Source organism: Clarias gariepinus, chromosome 20 (genome assembly GCF_024256425.1).
Source record: "Clarias gariepinus isolate MV-2021 ecotype Netherlands chromosome 20, CGAR_prim_01v2, whole genome shotgun sequence".
Lineage (NCBI taxonomy): Eukaryota > Metazoa > Chordata > Actinopteri > Siluriformes > Clariidae > Clarias > Clarias gariepinus.
The window spans coordinates 11,965,001-11,987,976 of NC_071119.1; the positions used below are offsets into that span (position 1 = coordinate 11,965,001).

The window sequence follows — 22,976 nt, forward strand, 5'->3', positions numbered from 1 at the left end:
TGGTCATGTGACCTCCTCAGCATGACTTTAACCCTGACAGACATCTGGACGGCTGTGTGTGTGTGTGTGTGTGTGTAGTGTAAGTGTGTGCGTACATGCATTTGTGTGGGAGACAGCAAGACAGAAACAGGATCTCTTCTCTTTCCCTTCTGCTTTTCTTCCCATCACCGTCTCTTTCTCCATCTCTTTCAAACACACACACACACACACACACACACACACACACACACACACACACACACACCTCCAGTTCAGGGGAAGAATGCATTCATTGTGAAGAGAGATTGCAGGTATGTAGTGTGTGTGTGTGTGTGTGTGTGTGTGTTTGAAAGAGATGGAGTTTGATTGGTGGTGAGTTATTAGGGGAGGAGCTGATTGAGTTTCAATTTTGGGCACACATGCATGCACATACACACACACACACACACACACATATTCCTCTAATTTTTTAGTCTTTTTAATGATTTCCATAAAAAACACAACTTTGCAAATTTAATCACCCACTTCCAGTCTCTAATTTGTGTAAACATTCTATTTTCGAAGTGACCTCATTGATGGATACCACAACCTCCCTAAAAATAAGGAACACAAAATGTTTCTTTCTTCGTCATGTGATCTTAAGGGAATTTATATGATAGTCATAACTTCCTGGTGACCATGTGCCTTCTGAAATGGGGGGGTGGGGGGAGGGGAATGTGTTTTAAGTTAGGGGCCAGGGGTAGCTCAGTGGTTAAGGCATTGGACTACGGTTCGGAAGATCCCAGGTTCAAACCCCACAACCACCAAGTTGCCACTGTTGGGCCCTTGAGCAAGGCCCTTAACCCTCAACTGCTCAGATGTATAATGAGATAAAAATGTAAGTCGCTCTGGATAAGAGCGTCTGCCAAATGACTAAATGTAAATGTAAGTTAAAAATCTGAAATATGCACATGGGCAGTTGTGAAGAAAAACGTAGCTATGTTTAAAAGGTTTTTTTTAAATAGATTTTTTTTTTTATCCTTACTTCACATACAAAGTAATATCAGTGCAACACAAATAGCAACTTATTCACACTTGGAATACACTGCAAAAAAAATGTAAAACTATTTAATTAAAAAGTAAGTCAAGGTATCACAAATAGAATAAAATGTGGCTAGAATTTTTAGTACAAGATTATTATACATCAAATATAAGAAAATCATGCTTATTTGTATGCTTATTTGTAAGCATAATTATTATTTACAGCTTTAAATGGTTTTATTGTTATTATCATATATATATAATACACATTATTTTAAGCTTAAACCCAGGACAAATAAGACAGCACAGTGGTGCAGTGGTGTACCTCCAGGTACTTCGGTTTTCTCCCGTTTTTCTCCAAAGACATGCAGATTAGGTTGATTGGCCTTCCCAAGTTGCCTGTAGGATGTGAAGGATTGTGTGTTTGTGTGTTGTGTGTGTGTGTGTTTGTGTGTTGTGTGTGTGTGTCTGTTTGTGTGTGTCCTGTGATGGATTGGGTGTGTACCCCGCCTCGTCTCCTGAGATAGGCTCCAGGCTCCCTGTGATTCTGTACACGTTATAAACAGTAAAGGAGATGAATGAATGAATCAGAAAAAGTATTTAGAAGTGAATTTAATATTATTGTATTTTTTTTTTAAACAGACGAATACATAGTAAAATAATTTTTCACAAATAACTTTGCCTATATTCAAGATATTTGACCTTTTTTGGCTATTTAATTATCTATATTCTAATACAAATCTATATAAATATACCCATGTTACATATAACTTATCTGTGGTAGGTTCAGTCAGCTGACAGATGATAAATGTTGCAGCTTATTCACCACAGTTGTGCAATATCATCACGATTCAGATTACAAGCAAATTTGCAAACCACCATGTCTTCCTTTTAGCTAAAAGAGTCCTATCACATATGCAGGATTTAGTCTGTTTGAATTGAACCCTGGTGTGTAAACATGAAAGCGCCCCTAAAAGAAATTCTACCTTTATGTAGCATGCATGCGGTGAAATTTAAAACCAGGCATTTGTCCACTTAGGGAATGGTTACAGTTGTTGAGTCTGAATCAAATATAAAAATGATACTTTTGCTACTTGGTTTCACACTTTGGTTTGGTTTCCACACAACTTACTGAGCCAAAAGGAAACTCCAGCTTAGACCCGTGTATAGCTAGAAACTTACTTTTATACCTAATTTTACTTAATTCATAATTAACTTTTCGTAATTTACTTTACATACGTTTTTCTTTTAAAATGATCTTGTCAGTCAATATGACTAAAACTAAGCACATAACCAAGAGACTTGACTTTTCTTCTCCGTGTGATCCTTAGGAAATTCACATGGTTGCTACTTCCTGTTGAACATGTGATTTGTAAAATATTCCACAAGTTTCATATTTCAGTGTTTTAATACTTCTTCCAATTTGTTTCTTACTTGGTTTTGTTTATTTTGCACATGACTAGAGGAACCACGAACGGCTGAAACATGAATCTCTCATGCATCTCATATACAGTATCGGTCAAAAATATATACAGTACACACCCTGGTGTTGAATAAATAACTAAATACATAAGAAATTTGAAAGTTTTCTTAATCACAATATTTTACATAACTTTAAAAGATACCAACTCACTTTTGATGTAAGACAGACATGAAAAAAAAAATATCCCTTTAAGGGAAAAACCATACCAGGATATGAGTCAAGTGGAATGAACAGTACATAAACAGAAAAAGTCTTAGTGTTAAATGGAAACACTGCAATCACACTACTGGAGTTAAGTCGAGCTCTTCAGGTCCCAGTTATTTACTTAACTTAAGCTCATTACTTAAATCCAAGTAAGATTTTTCAATAATGTGTCTGCACATGATCTTAACAATGTACACACTCGGTCCTCCAAGTGAGGAGGACTGAAACACACATTTTCAGCCTAAATATTAAACAAACAACAAAAAAAATTTTATTTACAATTTTATTATTTTTAATAAAGAAGTTATTATATTAAATCACATTTATAATAAATGATCCAGTATAATGTAAATAATTTTAATTTCTTTAATGTTTAGTTGCTTTCCCGTTGTCACTCGTGTGTGTGTGTGGGTATGTGTGTGTGTATGTGTGTGTTTGTGAATTTCAGATGTGTCAAATGTTTTATGTATGAAAAAAACCCAAGAACACAGGGAGCCTTTAAACTGCAACAATGAAAAACATACTCTTTTTTAACTGACTCCCTCTTTCTCTCTCTCTCTTTCTCTCTCCATCACAAAAAGACACACATTTACATATACACATAAATACACAGACACACACAGTGACACAGGGCTATATACATAGAAAAAGACACACAAGGATAAATACAAATAAACACACCTACATTTACAAATACATACAGGAACACCACCACACAGTGACATAGAAACATGCAGAACAACAAGCGCGCACACACACACACACACACACATACACACACACACACACACATCAGATGACCTTGACTCAACAGGTTCTACTGCAGCTTCAGACATTTTTCCTGACTTGCTGTAATCAAGTGACACTAATGTATATGTGTGTGTGTGTGTGTGTGTGTGTGTGTGTGTGAGTGAGAGAGTGTTCTTAATAGTTCTTCTAGTATAGCAGACAGTTAAGGTTGGAGTTGGACCAGATTTTCCAGTTTCCTACTTTAAATAATGCAGAGTCTGACAAAACCTGGAGGCACCACATACTGTATACACACACACACACACACACACACACAAATACACACACTTTGTCCTACATCCTACTCTATGGTTCATCTTTCTCTGATTGTCCAGCAGTGCAGTTCATTCATTCATTATGAGGGCGGGCCTGTGCGCTGCTATAACAGTGTACAGTAATATGGATATCTAAAATATTTATGACCTTAATGTAGCACTATTTCATTACAATTAATGGCATCACATAGAAGAACTTTCCGGGTGCGGCACATCCCTTTAAATATGAATATACAGTTAAAGAACAAGCATGCAATTTGGGAAGCAGAGATAAGTTTCATTTCATTTCACGTGTTTTTGTTACTAGGATGATTAGTGTGTCTCTGCTCCAAGGCATTTTAAATGTTCGGGACATTAAAGTGTTCCTGGGAGGCCAGCGTTTCAGATGTTTCAGATGAAGGAAGTCCGGTAATGTCTCTTCTGGTGCACTGAGAAAACTTTATACCTTGTTGTGAACATGTGAAACACTTGTTAAGTGCATTAGTGTAGTAGGGGGTTATATAGAGGAATAAAGGTCGTGTTTTTTTTCCTCCAATAACTGAGTTCTTTTATTCTGCACAAGTTACACGTGCTATCATACCATTCCACCTTTTAGTCATTCTTTTGTTTATACAGTAGATAAGCACAATGTGACCGAGATCTGAGGTGTGAAGTAGCAAAGTACAAATACTCTCTGAACTTAATTCAGACTTTTAAGAATCTGTATTTTACTTAAGATTTCTTTCTACCACTTTTACTATCGACTATAAACACTACATCAGTAAATTAACATTATAATTAATTTCTTCCAAATCAGCATAGTTAAATATGAATTTCTTATATACAGTATTTGAACAATATACATGTGACATAAACTAAAATTCTTTTTTTCTTTGGTGTATTTAACAAACTGACATTTTTATAATTGTCTTCAAAAACAAATAATTCAAATTAACAGGTTAAAATTGTGAGTTTATTATAAATCAGAACAAATAAAAAAATTTTTTTTCTTAAATTATTTTATCTAAAGTAGACCTAAGACAAAGCAGCCAGGATTGTCAGGAGAAAGTAGCATTATGTAGCAGTAACATTCTGATATTGTGTTGATTTTAACTAAACTATATTAGGTTTGTACTGTAAATGTACTTAATTCTACTTAAGAAGTTTAACGTAAACATGTCATTTTTTTAAATAATTTTTAAAATTATTTCTTTTTGTCCACTAACATGTTTTACTTGAGTGGAAAGTGCACCCTAAATTTAAAACATGTTGATACTTGAATCATTTTTTGTGTACAGAGCTAGAATCATGCTACTGTAGCTAGCATTTAACAGGATTAGAATGAAGCTGATAATCTTAGTCAACCTTAGCTAATGTTTCCCAATTCTTGGTGAAAATATGCTTATTTCCCTTCACTTACTATAATAGGTATTTCATTTTCAATGCTTTTGTTGAATGTTCTTACTTTAAGTAACTTTAATCAAATGTATTTATACGTTAAAAAAAAAAACAAAAAAAAAAACATTTATTTCATCTTCTGAAAAGTTCAACTTTTACTTGGGCCAGTAATTAACAACCACTCGGTAATCCTTACTGACAATAATAAACATTAAAAAAAAAAAAAAACTCAGGGTTTAATGCAACCAGAAATATAATCATTGCATTCAAATCATTTAATTTGTACTATAATACTACTGTATATCTGTAGTAATACAAACCCGAAGCACACACAGCTCTCGGAAAGTAAAATGTACATTAAAGTACTTTACTATTATTATTAATATTATTATTATTATTATTATTCTGAGTATTAAATTTTTCACATTAGTCCATTACCTAAAATCCCAACCATTAAGGAATATGCCGTATATTTGTTCAATCATGTGTGTATGCAACTTTTCTAGAAATACAACACTGATTATACCATTTTTAAAAGCAGACTTTGCTCCTCATTAAGGTTTGTTTACACTTTAGTCAAGCTAGCCTAGTTTTATGGCTTACCCATAATACTCATGGTGAGGTTTTATGATGTTGCCATAGCAATTTGAAGATTAACCCGCAGGATTTTCTTCATTTCAAGGTTCAGCTCGAGAGGTAGATGTTTCCAGAGTTGCGTTTTCAGCAGGGCTTCGGTGCATATGTGCGTAAGTGTGTGTGCATGTGTGCTTACCCATTTAGTTCTGACCGGCCACTTGGGGTCAACATGATCAGCCAATGACCTGGAACAGGAACTCAATTTGACCTTTATAATTTCCTGTTAGTCCTTACTTTAAATGTCCTTTCTTTAAGCACTCTACTTTTTTTTTTTTTGTTTTTACATTTTTTTTTTCTAACACACAAAAACGCATACACACACGCAATAAGTAACTATTTAGGTAAAAGTTGAATGTGTAACCAAGACTGACCATCATCATATGACTCTCGAATGACTCGGCAAAAACCGTTTCGGCTGTTTAGCTGAAGACACACATTCTGAACTATAAGAACTCAGTTGTTGTTTTCCAAGTGTACATACTTAAATACACATTTTCTCCTTTATCTCATTGTTGAGATTTTGTTTTGCTGCCTGTTTTTACATCTTGAACTCTGTTAAAATGTATTGCAAGAATTTCATCTTCCTGTAATAAGAATATTATGAGCAACAAAGTGCTCATAATATTCTTATTACAGGAAGATGGTGTGTTCCAAGCCCCCCCCCCCCTTCCCATATCCCCACAAGTTTTTTTTTCTCCCCAACTTTAGCGACTTGCCAGCACATACAAATGCAAAAGTATAGATAGATAGATAGATAGATAGATAGATAGATAGATAAATGCTTTATTGATCTTGAAGGAAATTTTAGAAATCCAGCAGCATTAGAGACAGTAACACAGACAGGTTTGTAGATGTGATCGGTAAATAATAGTAATGTTTTAATAGTAAAACATTTACTTTTCATCCATTTATAATTATAGTTGATGTTGTAGAACATCCACAAAACCGGTTAGTAGTCTTATTATCACTTACATTATTCACTTATAGATGAATAATTTTAGTTTCTTACATAAACGATCCCTGTCAAAAATATAAGAAAAAAAATCTGTGTGTGTGGTCAGCATAATAACGTTGACAATAACGTTGGCTAACAGCACTGACTGCTCGATCATCAAGCAAGTCGCACTGCAGTGAAATTCTGGAATACCAGCAGCAGGAACTGGCTGTATTCTTGGCAAATCCAAAACATCTGGCGGCGTTTGCTTGTGTTGCACCAAGTTGAAGTATTCCGATGGCCCTCTCTTTGCTAGCATTGTCTAAATGAGGCATGATAGTGTGAAGACCAAATGCACAATCGGAATGTTTTTCTCACTTTTTGATACCAAGACATGTCAGTTGGACATAATCACATGACAAATTCCATGCATAGTGGCCCTTTATAAAAATGCGGGTTATCCATAGTACCTGTTACCTGTGCTCTTAATGTGACAAGGCGAACAAAGATTTTTGGGTTTTTGTACAAATTTGCGTATAATAATTTTTTTTTTTATAGTGCATCATATCCTTTCTCTACGAGTATGGCAGTATAAACGTTCCTTCACCAGCTACTCTTTTTTATAGTTGTAATTAAGTACTGTAAATGCAATCTAAGGTGCTGTTATAGCAAATATTTCAACCTACTAATCAATCTAATTTAGGCTTTCAACAGCACACAGGTAAATAACAAATTAAATGCTCTTAATTAAGCACAGCCTTAGTTTGTTCTGAATGTCGTGATTAAGTTAATTATCTAACCGTTTTCAAGTTTTGACGAGCCGAGTGAAGTGTGCTAGCAGAGGGAAGCCGAGTGTGTGTTAATAGTGTGTTCGAGTAACCGAACACGACTAAGAAGTCATATTGAGGAAACAGTGCTAATATTAGAAAATCCCCTCTGGCTATACAGTGTTGTGATTTAACAGGAATCATTTCATGGATGATATGTGATAGTGTATCTAAATAAATAGGAAGTGCATTGTGTAGAATTATGAGTTACTCAGCTATGACATAGGAATAAGTTAGTACTGTTGATAATAATAAAAGTATTCAATAATAAAAGAATTTGCACTGTTTTTGTTCACATGTCAAGTTTTTTTTTTGTTGATAAATTGACGCTGTTCTAGTGCAAAATAAATGAACTATGAAAAATGGTTTGCTTTTCATAATAGTCAAATATACTGTTGAGCATCTGTATTTATTACAACTTTCACTGCAATCTCTCTCTCTCTCTCTGCCACACACACACACACAGACACACACTCTATTTCACTTGTTCTCTTGCTTTATCTCTCCTGTCACACCCAAGAACTTTGTTCTCTCAAAATCCTGGAAGGAGAGTGCACTACAGTAGGTAGGAGGGGGCACCTTTTCTTTGCCCCACCCCGCACAAGGATTGAGCAAACACTTCACCGCCTCCTACACACACTCCACTCCAACGACTTACCAGCCGTACCAGTGTGTCCGTGTGTGTTGAGAGAGAGAGAGAGAGAGAGAGAGAGAGAACAATCAGGTGAGGAGGCTAGAGATCAAGAGGGTGTGCTTGTGTTTGAGGTGGCAGCACAACACACACACACACACACAGCATTAAGTGGACACACAGGTGCACCTGAGGAGGCAGGTACAGTGTCACAATTATTTTTTCTAGTGGTGTGTCAAATTGTTTATATGGAAGGATGCAGTTGACATAACCTCAGGCATTTCCAGTTAGTGAGTGCGTGTGTGTGTGTGTGTGTTCTGGTTTTGTAACTACAATAATGTTTGTGTATCCTTCCTTAACCTTCATGTACAGGACAACTGGTGGTGCTTAAGTTGCTAAGGTTGGCGACCTGTGTGTATATGTGTGTGTGTGTGTGTGTGTGTGTGAGAGAGAGAGAGAGAGAGAGAGAGAGTGTATGTGTGAGAAAAAGAGAGATAATGTGTATGAGTGCATGAGTACATATATGTGAGGTTTTTCCTTCTTGGTCTTTGGACTCTACAGCTTTTGCCTCCCATGTTTACTGACAGGGTGGGCCCAGAGTGCGTGCATGCACGTTATCACAGACTTCCAGGGTATTATATGATTCAACAAAAAGTGTATTGAGAGCTGGACGTTAATAGTTTGATTACCAAAAAATGGTAAAAAAAAATTGGAAACAAAAAAAAAGAACCCTGTGTCCTGTGATTACCCATCATGCTTTTGTGAACTAAATTTGCAAAGATAAAGAGGCGGAGATTTCAATCCCACATTTTTTCCAACATGGCCACATCCTATGTTATTTAATTGGTAAGTTTTACATTAACATGACGTGGAGGTTCTTTTACCCCCCTAAGCTGATAATCTTTTTATAACAGGATAAAGTGTTTTCTTTATTCCTCTTATCCCATAACAGTTTGTGATTGATTCCTTTTACTACTTACCCCCAAGTTTTTGGTAGAGCACAAAGTATATCGTATTCACTACAGTATATCGTTCTGAAAATGTGTTGAATGTAACCTGATTAAGCCATCTCTACCACTCGGTTGAGGTATGATATGATATGCTGAAAAATTACTAGGTGTTGCTGTAGTATGGCTTAACATGTGCACTTTAGCATACTATGAGAAATAAATTGGCTATAAAGTCCAAAATTTTTTTTCTCTTGCACCAAAACACAGAAATGTACCTTTTTGTGTGTGTGTGTGTGGGGGGGGGTTAGTAGGAGATTTTAAAATAATTTAATACTTTTACCATGAAATGACATCTCAACCATTTGGAAAAGAATACAGAGGGGGAAAAAAGACAATGCATTTTTTTTTAAATATAGAACAATATTCTTTGATCGTTTCATCCACTTATACCTATGTTTGTTGGGGAAAATTCCCTGAAACAGCTACATTGCAAAACTTCACATCATTACAAAAATGAGGCTCCTTACAAAAAATAGATTCATAAATATTTTTTTTACCAAAAACAACAATTCTTTAATTTTGTTAAAAATTTAAGATGTGACTATAAAAACAATAACATATTAGAAAAAAAACATGTTATATGCATATTTATTATCAAAGCAGTAAAAATAATGTGTTTATATCTTATTAATTTTGTCAGCCTGAGCACAAGGATATTTAAACAGATTTACGCAAATAAATATTATATGTGCTTTTAACAATTTTCAATCCTATTTTTGTTTATTCTGACAACATTCACTTCCCTTTTGATACCCATTACTCCATCTGATCTTTTTTTACCATGTAGCCTAATTCACCATTTGCCAAATATACCAAGATTCCCTTGGCCATTTTTTTTCTTACCATGTGCCAAAATAAAATATCTATCTATAGATACTATCTTTGGGGCTGACAGTTGTGATTTATTAACCTTACATTTGTGGGAAATCTGTGAGTCCTGCACTCCTGGAAAGCAATGCAAATTTTCGGAAAAGGTTCGATAAAGAACTGGTTATTGAAAGGGAAGTTCATGTTGTAAACAAATATAGGATTAAAATAGGTTTATCCAGGGTTCGAAAGAGTTTAAGCAATACATCATAGATGTGTATTAAATTGCTGACGAGATGATTGTATAAATATGACTGATAAGGACATACTGGATGATAGAAGGTCAGGAACGCTTGATCGATGTTAACTCCAAAGTTATATGTATGGACTGGAAGTCTCCAGTGTTAGAGCTTTTGCAAAAAGAAAAAAAAGATGTTTTGCAACTTAAAATATATATATAATGTAAACCATGTTTCCTTTTAAAAAAAAACGTCCTTGGTAGAAAGGTTAGACCTTTGGAACCTACTGCACACAAAGCATTTTACAGAAGTTCTGGCATGGTCAGGAGTACCGAGTAGTGCGAGCTTTGTTTGACTTAGCCTAGTCAGTGAAATGGGTCATGTCCAGGACACTTCCTATGAGTTGAATTACTTATGAAACAATTAAAGTTTTCAAAACAGTGCGTCACTTTCACTTTGATTCAGGTGAAGACGCTTTTTCTGCCCCCAGCCAATCAGATCATCTCTCTCTCCTCTTGGCTTGACCAAGTCCGAGGAATGTGTGTGTGGCAGGTATGTGCTGGGAAGACAGGTGTGTGTGCGTACCTACACTTTCACTCGGCTTTAAACAGGCTTTATTTTTTCTTGAATTTTGTATTTCCTCCTTCCTCATTTACTTGCACAGCCGAAGGTTTCTATTGCTGTTACTTCGTCTGGTACTGTGAGTAGTTGATGATTTATAGGATTTTGTGCTAGAACATTTATTGGAATGTTGATAGCATCTAGGGGGGAAAAAAATCTTACTGTTAAACTCTGTCTTGTATCAGAGTGCCTGAAATAACTTATATAAATACAGTCTCCATCACCAAAACGGCATGGAGGTCTTATTTACTTTATAAATCTGTCCAAAACTGTGTGACTAAATGTGATTTTTGTCTGCACAATGAAATAAATAATGAAGTTGCACTGTAGGATAGTTTTTTTTTTTTGCTTATGCACGCTTTAAAATGCTTGACATAGAAAAAGATTTTTGTTTCGAAAAAACTGTAGTTAAACAAAAGGTTTTATAATTGTACAACCGTGTACCAGTCAAGCTTTTATAGCTAGAAGGAAATATGAATTAATAGTATATTACAGATTATTATTATTATTATTAACAGATTATTAGCGGCAGCGCTAGTTAGCTAGTTTGCTAGTAAATTCAAATTTTTTTTGTATAGCGCTTTTAACAATTGACATTGTCGCAAAGCAGCTTTACACAACCATAAATTAATTATTGAAGTTTGTATGAAATGTGAATATGTACAGTATGAATCAAAATTAAAAGATGGATAAGTGTTAATAAATGGAATTGAATGAGTTTGTTATTTCCTTATATAATAGTACTGTATATAATTGTACTGTAGGAGTGGTTGTATTGTTAGCAACAAAGTTTCTAATAAAGCACATTGTCTTTGTGTCCTTGACAAAATAGCAAGCAAAAAATAGCTAAGTTGTTAGCTAGTGTTGTGCTCAGGCGAAGTCTAGCTAGAGAAAAACCTGTAGATTTCGAAAACTTACAGTAAGAAGTCTACCAGCAAAAAACAAAAATGCTTTGATTTTTCTTTTTAAATTTAATACAACTATTTTCATTTTTGACAACAATTTCAAAGTTTTTTTTTTTTTTTTTTTTAGCAAATGACAGTAATAGACTTCAGACATTTAAGTAAAACATTATGATGCATTTTAGATGAAACCCATTGGAAGTGAAATAATAGAGGAGATTAGACCTGGGGGAAATCCGATCTTTAAAACAAAGCAGTTTACATGGTCAATAAAATACATTTACTTACATTTAAAAAAGGAAGTCTAGTAGAATTAGTGCCAAATATTATGAAAAGCTTGCCTAAAATGTGCCCACCAAAACAGTAATGCACTGTTCTGACACCTTTCTATCACAACCAGGATTAACCTTTTCAGCAATTTGAGCTCTTCTGTTGGCTCAGACTACACAGGTCAGTCAGCCTTCACTCCCCATGTGCATCAGTGAGCCTTGGCCACCCATGACCACGTTGCCAGTTTACCGGTTTCCCTTGCTTGGATTACTTTTGGTAGGGCCTGACCACTGCAGACCTGGAACATCCCACAAGGCCTGCAGTTTTGAACTTTCTGACCCAGTTGTCTAGCCATCACAATTTGGCCTTTATCAAGGTCACCAAAAACCTTACACTTTTGTATTCCAATGCATTGACTTCAGGAAAAAAGAGATTGACTTGCTGCTTAATAATATATATTCCACCCACTTCCAGGTGCCGTTGTAATAAGATACGGCATTGCATATGATATTGTGATGGGTAGAGGAACTTGAAAACTGCAGTTCTTGCTTGAGGGATGTTTCCGGTCTGCAGTGGTCTGGACCTACCAAAAGTTGGCCAAGAAAAGAAAACCAGTGGACCAGCGACAGGGTCATGGGTGGCCAAGGCTCACTGGTGCATGTAGGGAGCAAAGGCTGGCCTGTGTATTCCGATTCAATAGAAGAGCTCCTGTAAATGCAAATTGCTTAAAAGGTTAATATATATAAAAACATACTGTACACGCAATGTATATTTCTCCCATCTTGCTGTTGCTGGATCACTATATAATTTGCTGCAAAAGGGAACGTTTGGTAAATTTTGATGACTAGCCAGAATGCTAGTTAATGTTCAGGTTAGATAAAGGTGCAAAGCTTAAAAAGTGGCTAGTGTTAGTTAGTTTTTGAGCCAAAAAAAAGATTGGTAGGATGTAGGTTAGAGAGTAGAAACCCGAACAAAAGGCACTATGTACCAGTCAAGCTTTTACCACTAGACGGAAATTAATGGATTAATATTTATGTATATTATAACAGATTTATAATGTTTGGAGTTTACTTAACTGGTTTACTTGTAAGTTAGCTAGTTTGCTAGTTAAGTATGTTAAATGGAATGAGTTTGGTATTTCCTTATAGGACTGGTAGTATTGTTAGCAACAAAGTTTCTAATAAAGCACATTGTCTTTGTGTCCTGGACGAAAAATAGCGAGCAACTTGTTGTGCTCAGGCGAAGTCTAGCTAGCGGTTTGGTTTTCTCTTACAGTACATGACATGTACACAACGGTCGTATGCTAGACTTTATTTTGGTCTGGTTGATCAGTATTTTCACATACCTCCTGATGTTGTAAAAAGATTGCCTATCGTACGTACGCAGTGCATGATAACTACTTCCTGTATGTGTATGTACTAGTAGCACCTACGAGTCTCACAGTGTGAGTTCAGGGTGGCAGCTGCCACCTTTGAAATAGGCCTTGCCAACCATGGCGCTATAGAGCAATCAGAACGCTGCCCTCTGAGTCTTATGTCAGTGAAGACACCAGCAAAGTCCCTCTTTGAACAAAGTCTCACACTGACATAGAGAAGTAATGTAAGAGCTACGCAAGCTGTACTTCTCCTCCTTCATGGGACCACAGCTGAAAAAATACAGCCTTTTAAACAGATGTGGAGAATGAGGCCTCGTTTCCTAGAAGTCTTGCGTGACCCGATCTCATGTGGACACCTAGATTAGTGTTATCACACGTCGTAAAAGACAGAGTTCCTTTAATAAGTAGAGAGATAACTCGGCTTGAATGTTAACACGATCATGAGGTCGAAGGTGCCTGCAAACTTTAACCTGTACACACATCCCTGGTTCTGAATGGAGAGAAGTGAAGTAAAAGTGTGTGTGTGTGTGTGTGTGTGTGTGTCACCAACATGGTCCACATGGCAGCTTTAAAACACTCATTGTTAACATGAAGGAGCCGTTCTTTTATCACTGTACAGATTAAAGATCACAGATTACAGTGTCCTAAACTTTGACCTTCGTTTCTCATTCCCTGTCCATCTGTCAGTCTTCCTGTTTGTCTGGCGCTGTCTCGCTGGTTGTGTCTCTTTTAGTTCTCTCTCAGACTTTGGTTTGTCTTGTGTCCTTGTTTCTGTCTCATAATGTCTCTCTATTTCTTTCTTTCTCTGCCTGTCTTTCTCTCTGCCGCCCTTTGATCCTGAAAGCCCGCCACATCCTTCACCCCCCCTCCCCTTCTTGTCTTTGCCGTGTGCACTGATGTGTGTGTGTGTGCGTGTGTTGGCGTATATGTGTTTGCCTGTGTCTGTGTGTGCACACAATTTTTCTTTTGCCCTCTTAGTTACTCTATACACTGTGTGTGTTTGTTCAGTACAAGTATGACAAGGGCATTATATTCACACACACACACACACACATATATGTTTGTGTGTCCTGTATGTGTGTGTGTGTGTGTCTCTCTCTCACTCTCTCTCTCTGTTTCTCTCGCTGTCTTGCTCTCTGCGTTATCTTCACTGTAATGAATGGAAAAATTCTACACACACACACACACACACACACACTACATACACATGCGCGTGAGAAATGTCAATGCTTTCTATGATTACTTTTTATCCACTGTGTTTGTGTGTGTGTGTGTGTGTGTGTGTGTGTGTGTGTGTTTGGTATGTCAGTAGTTCAAAATAGCAAGAATAAGTTGAAATAAGTCATGTGACATTTGTATTTTGATTCGTGTGAATGATAAGTGATGCGAGTGTGTTGTTGTGATTAGTGTGACCCTGAGTGTCTCAGTATTAGAGACTGCAGTGTCTGACGGTGTGTGTTTGTATCCTATCAGGGCTTTAGAGCTGGAGGTCAGCATTGCTCTGCACTTTCATTTCTCTTTTTTTTTTTAAACGAAACTGTATAGAATAGACCAGTTCACACTCTCAATCTCTTTACATTATTCATTTTATAATTTATTTCATTCGGAAAAAAGCCCATACAATTTTGTCCTTAATCTGAAAAAAAATTTTATTTAGTCAGAGGTGACGGATTTATGTGTGTGTGTGTGTGTGTGTGTGTGTGTGTGTGAGAGAGAGTCCGTGTCTCGTATCTGTTTCATCTGCAGAGAGTCAAAGATCAGCTCGTTGTATCAGTCATTGCACACGGTTATAAACTCATTAACTCCTCACAGAGTGGATCGCTCACTCTCAAGTTAATTATCCTTTAAAGGCAGGGCAGTAAAGCAATAACGAGTACCAGCGTCATGACACCTCACATGATTCAGATACAAATCCTGAGCGCTGCACATACATGAGGCAGTAAAATATTGCCTTTGTCATCCTATGAGGTGGGGAGGTGCTTAGTGGGGACCTGGAGTCTGAATAAATATTTCCTTCAAGAATGCACTCTCTCTGTCTCTCTCTCTCTGTCTTGTTTGTCTGTATGCATTTTATATCTTGGTGGGGACCGAATGTTCCCACAAGGTCAGAACTCTTAGATATTCCTCCTATCCTGGTGGCGACATTCTGTTGGTCCCCACCAAGCAGACTGTGTTTTCTTTTTCTTCTTCTTTTTATTATTATTCCTTCGTGTTTTTCTTGGAAATGTTTAATGTCTGTAAAACAAGTTTAGGTTCTGTTATTATCTCCTAGTATTGCTGTAGTTCCTAGAGACATTTAAAGCCCGGTCCCCATAAGTCAAACTCTTTCTAGCCAAAATGTGTCATTTTTCGTACTGAGGTTGAAGATTTAAAGTGTTCAAATGTATTTTACTCTAGGTGTAGCCTTACATTAATTAGCTGCATTAATAAAAATTCTGTCAGTCGAAGGTCCTTGCAAGTGTAGTATGACAAATATGTGTGTGTGTGTGTTCATGTGCAAATAGGCAGTGATTTGTGTGGAAGTTAATCATCCACCTGCTGCTGCTTCAGGTTTCTCTCTCTTTCTCTCTCTCTCTTTCTCTCTCTCTATCTTTCTCTCTCTCTCTGCCTTTCTGTCTCTCTCTCTGCCTTTCTGTCTCTCTCTCTCTGCCTTTCTGTCTCTCTGTCTTTCACTTCCAGCTGTTCCTACCACATCTTAACGGAACATGGACTGTAACAGTTTCACTTCCAGAAAATACCAACAAATATGTGTGTGCTCACACACACACACACACACACACACACACACCCTGCACATCCTTCCAGTGCACAACCTCTTCTTTTCTTCGACCTCCTCAGATCTGCTGAATTGTAATTCATTCTTCCAGGAACACACACACACACACACACACACACTTATGTACTCACACACACAAACGCTCACATAGAATGAGTTTTATTTAAAAAAAAAATTTTAATGACAAATATTATCAATACTCACAATACAATTTAACAGTTAAGTCAATTATTCTGAGTAAAAACCTTTTTTATGTCACAAGACATTTTGAGCGACGTCTTCAGCCCAGTAGGAACGGGGATTCTGACTTGTCTATCCATCAGTTGTCTCGTGATTGGTCAGTCCCTTTACTCTTCCTGTTTCTGCCTGGCCTTGGGCCAAGATACTGCTTTTGTATCTATGTGTGTGTGTGTGTGTTTGTGTGGAGGAGGAAGTGTGTGTATGAGCTTTGGGTTAGTTCTGCTGACTTGTCTATTATTCAGTCATCACACGCAGGCAGTCACATGCTTTTACAGTGCACCTCTCGGAGCAGACGATGAAACTTGCAGGTACATATTTTGTGTGTGTGTGTGTGTGTGTGTGTGTGTGTTAGGGAGCAAGATATATGTATGAGTGGATGAAATCTTGTAAACCTGAAATGATTACTTATTGCTAACCTTTACACCGTTGCCTTTTATACTTTATTGTTCTGGCATGACCATGGAGAAGTAGGTGTGTGGAGAAGTAAGTGTGTGTGCGAGAATGAGCACTGTGTTTTAACATGTATCTTGTGTTCATTCCATGTTAAGATATGTGTGGGCCGTTGGGTCAGCCCACTTGTGTTTGTATAACCATGGTACTATTACTAAGCAGCCTAACGTCCTCACGCTCAACAGAGGCGTCAGCGTCTAGCTCGCTGATAAATCTCAGCAAACACTTTAAACAAATACTAAAACTGACATTAATACCAACCTGCTGAACTGCGTGAATTCTTTTCAGTGACAGAAATCATCTGACTGACTAATAGTGGGAATTTGGAAAGTTCACCTTGACCTTTGTACAAATTTTCTATTTTCTGCTGCTGTGTCAGGAGAAATCCAGACCAAGGGATTTGGGTACTTTGGGGGATTTTTTTCCGTTCCGAACAATGCAGGTCTATGCGGATTAGCTGGTGTTATTAGACGGCTTTAATTTGAGAACAGGATTTAAGATTTTTTTTGTGTGTGTTATGTTTTGTGAATGTGTGTCTGTGTGTAGTGTGAACGGGCCAAGAGAAGCACTTTGATTATATTAGCACTCTGTTGATTTATGAAAGTGTTTTACGAGTGGGGCATCAACAGGAGAAAGTACTGCTACTGTGGGAATAATTCACTTGAGTTGAAGGTGAAGTAGTAGTGGAGTTTTAAATTATGCATGTAATAGCTAGCTAGCTTATTTCAACATGCTACTGTACATAATTAGCTCACACATTATCCTGAGCGCTACCTGTACGTAACAGAAAATTGTTACCAAACATCAAAGTGACACCTTAAGTTTAATACAGTGCTTTGATGTTGTAAAACATAAAATCGATATCTCTATAGACAGCGTTCATTGTTCAGTAAACATTCACAGTTATTTTTATGCAATCTAAGACAATAACCCAATGATCCTTTTTTTTTATTATTATTTTTTTTATACCAGACTCCAGCTCTGATTGGAAGCTTGTGTCAGAATGACAGCAGAAGACTCCGCCTCTGCCGTCACCATGAGTAACTCTAGCCCCTCCTCCAAATCTAACCCTGCCAACAATCACCCGATCCTGCATGGATCCATTCTAGATGGTGTCGCTGGAGCTCCTAATGAAGCAGCCCTGTTGGCTCTGATGGAGCGCACGGGTTACAAGATGATTCAAGAGAACGGACAACGCAAATATGGTCCGCCCCCTGGCTGGCAAGGCCCGTCCCCTCCACGAGGCTGTGAGATTTTCGTTGGCAAGATTCCACGTGATGTGTATGAAGACGAGTTGGTGCCGGTGTTTGAGTCAGCTGGTAGGATCTATGAGATGCGTCTGATGATGGACTTTGATGGAAAAAACCGTGGCTATGCCTTTGTCATGTACACTCAGAAACACGAGGCGAAACAAGCTGTGAGGGAGCTAAACAACTACGAAGTGCGGCCTGGGCGATTGTTGGGGGTCTGCTCAAGTGTGGACAACTGCCGGTTGTTTATTGGTGGAATTCCCAAGACCAAGAAGAGAGAAGAGATTCTGGAGGAAGTCTCTAAAGTGACAGAAGGAGTGTTGGATGTGATTGTGTATGCAAGTGCGGCGGACAAAATGAAGAATCGCGGCTTTGCCTTCGTCGAGTACGAGTCCCATCGTGCGGCTGCCATGGCCAGAAGGAAACTCATGCCTGGGCGTATTCAGGTAAGACACATTACATTGCATGCAAAACAGCTTGTTAGGACGTCTGATCATAAGATAACATTATCTCCAGTCAGTGACACCTTTAACAATAGTGATTGATGTTTTAAATGATGGAAGCCCGGTGAGTTTGGTAGCATACCCCGACACCCGAAGGTCATCTCTTTAAAAGTTCCACAATGTTAATATTTTTGTATGTGCAGCTCTGGGGTCACCAAATTGCTGTCGACTGGGCGGAACCAGAAATCGACGTTGATGAGGACATCATGGAAACAGTGAAGATCCTGTATGTGCGCAACTTGATGATAGAGACCAGCGAGGAGACCCTCCGCAAGACCTTCAGCCAGTTCAACCCGGGCTGCGTGGAACGAGTGAAGAAGATCCGTGACTACGCCTTCGTGCATTTTACCAGCCGGGATGATGCAGTGGTGGCTATGGACAACCTGAATGGTACAGAAATCGAGGGCTCATGCATTGAGGTGACGTTGGCCAAGCCTGTAGACAAGGAGCAGTACACCCGCTACCAGAAAGCATCCAAGGGAACCGTGAGCAGTAGTGAAAGTACTCAGCAAAACTATGTGTATCAATGTGATCCCTACACCCTCGCCTACTACGGCTATCCTTACAGCACTCTCATTGGACCCAACCGAGACTACTTCATCAAAGGTTGGAGACAATTCATTCTTCTTTCTTCGTGTTTCTTTCCTAAAGTGTGGAAAATGTATCCATCATTTCTTTTCTTTAAAAAAAAAAAATCATACCTATTGTTGCACTAATGCAGTTCTGTTTTAAGACAATCACAAAGTAACTTTAGTGACTTTGCCAATTGCTCAATGACATTAAGTATTATAAAGTTTCAAAGGTTTATGCTGTTTCTGAGCTTCCTGTGTCAGGCAGTTTGACTCCACATGTACTCAACCAGCCCACATTTAAGGAAAATAAATCACATGAACAATTAGATAAAGTTACCAAAGAGACCTCACCTCTGACTGGTTACTTGTCAGATTTTAAACGGAATTGTTAGTTACGGCTGCATGTTGAAACTAATAGTAAATCTAGTGACCATTCATCATGACCATAACATGTTTCAAGGACACGCTCCTTTAAGAAAACCTTAAGGCTGGTTGAGTATCATCGGTTTTAGACATGCATGGAACTAAGGAACAGCTATGATCCTGAGACGGTTTAATAATGAATCTGGTTTTCTGGGGGAAATCTGTGCTGTTAAAGGCATTTCCTGGCTACTAATCACAAAGTATTGACCCCCCCTATGTTTGTTTGGTTGTTTATTTGTGAAATCCTTTGTTTGATGGGTTGAGCAAAGAGCTTGATTTCACACCGAAGCGCATTTCCTTAATCTTTGATGTCATACTCGCCATTCTTCAATTGAATGAAAATCCAATCTCTTCCATATCATGTAACATTTTAACACATATCCAGCTACACCTCCTATTCATTGTTCATCATTCCACTTCAGTAACTGCTTTATCCTGGTCTGGGACACGTTACCCTTCGACCTACTGTGACGCAAACCCGCTCTAAGGAAAATAATAATAAAAGAATAATAAATAAATTTGAACAAAATAGATATGGAAAAGAAAAAGAGATAAAAGTAGAATTCATCACCATCTACTGAAGAACGTTTCTGAAGAACGTCCCCTGTCGTTTGTATTTTAAGCAGGTACTGTACGAGGCCGTGGCCGTGCTGCAGCCGCTAACAGAGGCCCAGGGCCTCGTGGCTCATACCTCGGTGGCTATTCCGCCGGTCGAGGCATTTACAGCCGCTACCATGAAGGAAAGACCAAGGTGCCGGAAAAACCATATGAGCTCATGCCCAGTCTGGAGCTGGCAGCTGTTAATCCAGTGGGCATTAAGCCTGGCACAAGTCAGTGTGACACCTAAAAGCATACACACACACATATACACACACATAGTCAGTCAAACCCACTACTCTCTCCCTCTCAGCTCTCTCAATTCCTAATCCCAGGGGCAGACTTTAGTTTCACTGGATCGATTTTATAAAAATTGATTATACCAATTGCAAACTTAAGATATATCAAGGAGAGAATGTGCCTGGCTGTGCTGCCCCCTAGTGGAATGGAGTAGAGCAGAGAAACACTAACTCCAATATTGCTCCCTGTACAATTCAGATTTTCCTGATCTTTTATAAATCTTGCTCAATGTGTTCTTGACAGAAAAGTGTTTGATGCTAATCACTTCGCTTCTTTACTCTTGTGAAATCAGTTCTCCTTTTGAGAATGTTGATCCCTCTGAGCTTTTCTAACGCTTTCTGTGGCGACGGGTAAACCTGCTGATCTTAAAATCAAAATTAACCCCAGGAATGAAAAGACTTTTTGTTTGTCGAAACAATGGGGGGCCGTGTATGTGTATGTGTGTGTGTGTGATAATCTTAAGCCAAGTCACCTGCCATAACTAAGAACAGGTTATGTAGGTCTGATTTCCTTTCATTTTCTCTCTTTCCTTCGCTCACCCTCTCTTTCACTGTTTCTTTGTGTTTTATTGTCGACATGCGACTGTAGCGCTCTCTTTTCCTTTTACCTTTGTAAACCCTATACACTTTACATCATGTCTTACATTACAAGCATTTCTTCTAGCGTTATATAATGTGACAGTGAACAGGGGTGGACAAATCATAGTTATGAAAGGGATGATTTAATTTCAAAAAATTTGATTGACGTTGTCGTTCTGTGTCTGGAAACCCAGATGGGCATCTTTATTTAATGTGAATATTGTTAATAATAAATTAAAGAATGAATAGAACATTGTATTTGACATATTTTTAATGTTGTGATTGCCTTGCAGTATTGTTTCTACAATTCTGTTACAGCGTTTGTTAAAACACATCATTCTGAATGAGTTTGCTAGCACCATTCGTAAACGTGTATATACTGTATACATGATTAACTTATTAAAGCGTACCCTTTGTTTTGTTAATTGCTTTAATTTGTTAGTAAATCTACAACACAACACAAGGACATTGCACGTTACAAGCAAGTTAGCTAGTTAAATGCATTAACTAGCTATGCTTCTCAAGGGCTTAAGATAATTTAGCAAGTCATGTTTGTGGTAAAGCGCTCGCCCTATCATCCGATGATCGCGAGCTCGAACGATTCCCGAACTTTCTTTAACCTCTCGCAGTCAGAGATCTCGCAGCTGATTGGCCGAGCACACTCAGACAGGAGGATAGCGCCGCCCCCAACGGTGCGTAAGCGCTCAGTTCCAAAAGATGCGGTCGGCTGGCGTCACGTGGTTAGGAGGAAACACGTGACAGAGTGGTAGTTAGTAGCCTTAATGTGGGAGCGCCCCTAGCGACGGGGAGGAATGAGACACGACTAAAATTGGGAGAAAATCTGGTGGATTCTTTTTTCTTCCTCCCTACACTGTACAGTATGATCTCTCTGTGACTGTCTATAGGAGATCTGCTCTCCATGTTATTCTGCTTGGCTTTGCCGTGGCAAAATGTTTTCACATACTGTACAGTACCTGCCACTTCCTGATTCTAAAAAGTTCATCTGTCACCTGGGCACGCTAATTAATCCACCTAGTGCAAACATTTCTCCTGGCAGCTCGATAACACCTCAGATGACGTGTCCAACCTTTTCTGCTTGTTGTAAATTCAAAATAAAGCCAGATATCTGACTACTGATCCGTCCACTCCTGATGTTTAAGAGTATTTATAAGTTTTATAATAAATCCTGTTTATAAAATTGTGTCATTTATGTGTGTGTGTGTGTGTGTGTAGTGACTCTGCCAGCTCTTGGTGCGCAGTACCCCACTGTGTTTTCTGCTGCACCTGCTGCTACTAAACTGGTAGAGGATGGGAAGATTCACCAGGTGGAGCATTTGATCAATCCCCTCGCCCTCCAGCACGAACATTCCGCCGCTCCCTCGGCTGCTGCCGTCATTCCTGCCGTCTCGACACCTCCACCCTTTCAGGTACAACAGTGATAATGATCTGATTTCAGTGTTTACTAAAGCTGGACAAACACTAAGATATTTACAGTAGTAATGTGCTGCTGGATTGAAGGGTGAATTTAGGTTGGAGTTTTTTTTTTTTTCCTTTTAAAGGTGTGGCCATCGATAATAATTTACTAGAGGATTCGAGTTGTAAGTATGACGTCATGTGTCATGGGTTCAAGTTACACAAGTTACACAAGTTACTTTGTTGTCTTGCATCCGAACCATAATTAGTCATAATATATTTAGTCACGGCTTTTTATATCTATTTATATATTTACAGTATATATAAACATCTCGACATCTCTGCAGTATATCTGTCCTGACATCTTAGATCATCAGGAATTTCCATTGCTAAATAGTGATCCGAACATGAGCGATAAGCTGCTTTTATTGTCCCGTAATTGTGTTATCACCATAAAGGTTATTATTATTAACAGACTTATTCAAGGACTTTGTT

At 38.0% G+C, this 22,976-nt stretch overlaps 1 protein-coding gene across 5 annotated transcripts in view; it reads left to right on the top strand.

Annotated features, from left to right (window-relative positions):
* Window positions 1-22,976, top strand: part of rbm47 (RNA binding motif protein 47) — a 30,136-nt gene that overhangs the window by 1,882 nt on the left and 5,278 nt on the right. Inside the window, exons 1-5 of one of the 5 annotated variants that reach the window (XM_053479676.1) lie at window positions 8,218-8,356; window positions 17,818-18,541; window positions 18,742-19,204; window positions 20,217-20,423; window positions 22,302-22,495. In XM_053479676.1, coding sequence (XP_053335651.1) covers window positions 17,849-18,541; window positions 18,742-19,204; window positions 20,217-20,423; window positions 22,302-22,495 — 1,557 coding nt within the window. In that variant the 5' untranslated portion in view covers window positions 8,218-8,356; window positions 17,818-17,848. Of the gene's footprint in view, window positions 1-8,217; window positions 8,357-16,587; window positions 16,704-17,817; window positions 18,542-18,741; window positions 19,205-20,216; window positions 20,424-22,301; window positions 22,496-22,976 lie in introns of those variants that run through there. The other 4 variants (XM_053479675.1, XM_053479677.1, XM_053479674.1 and 1 more) reach the window with 4 other exon arrangements.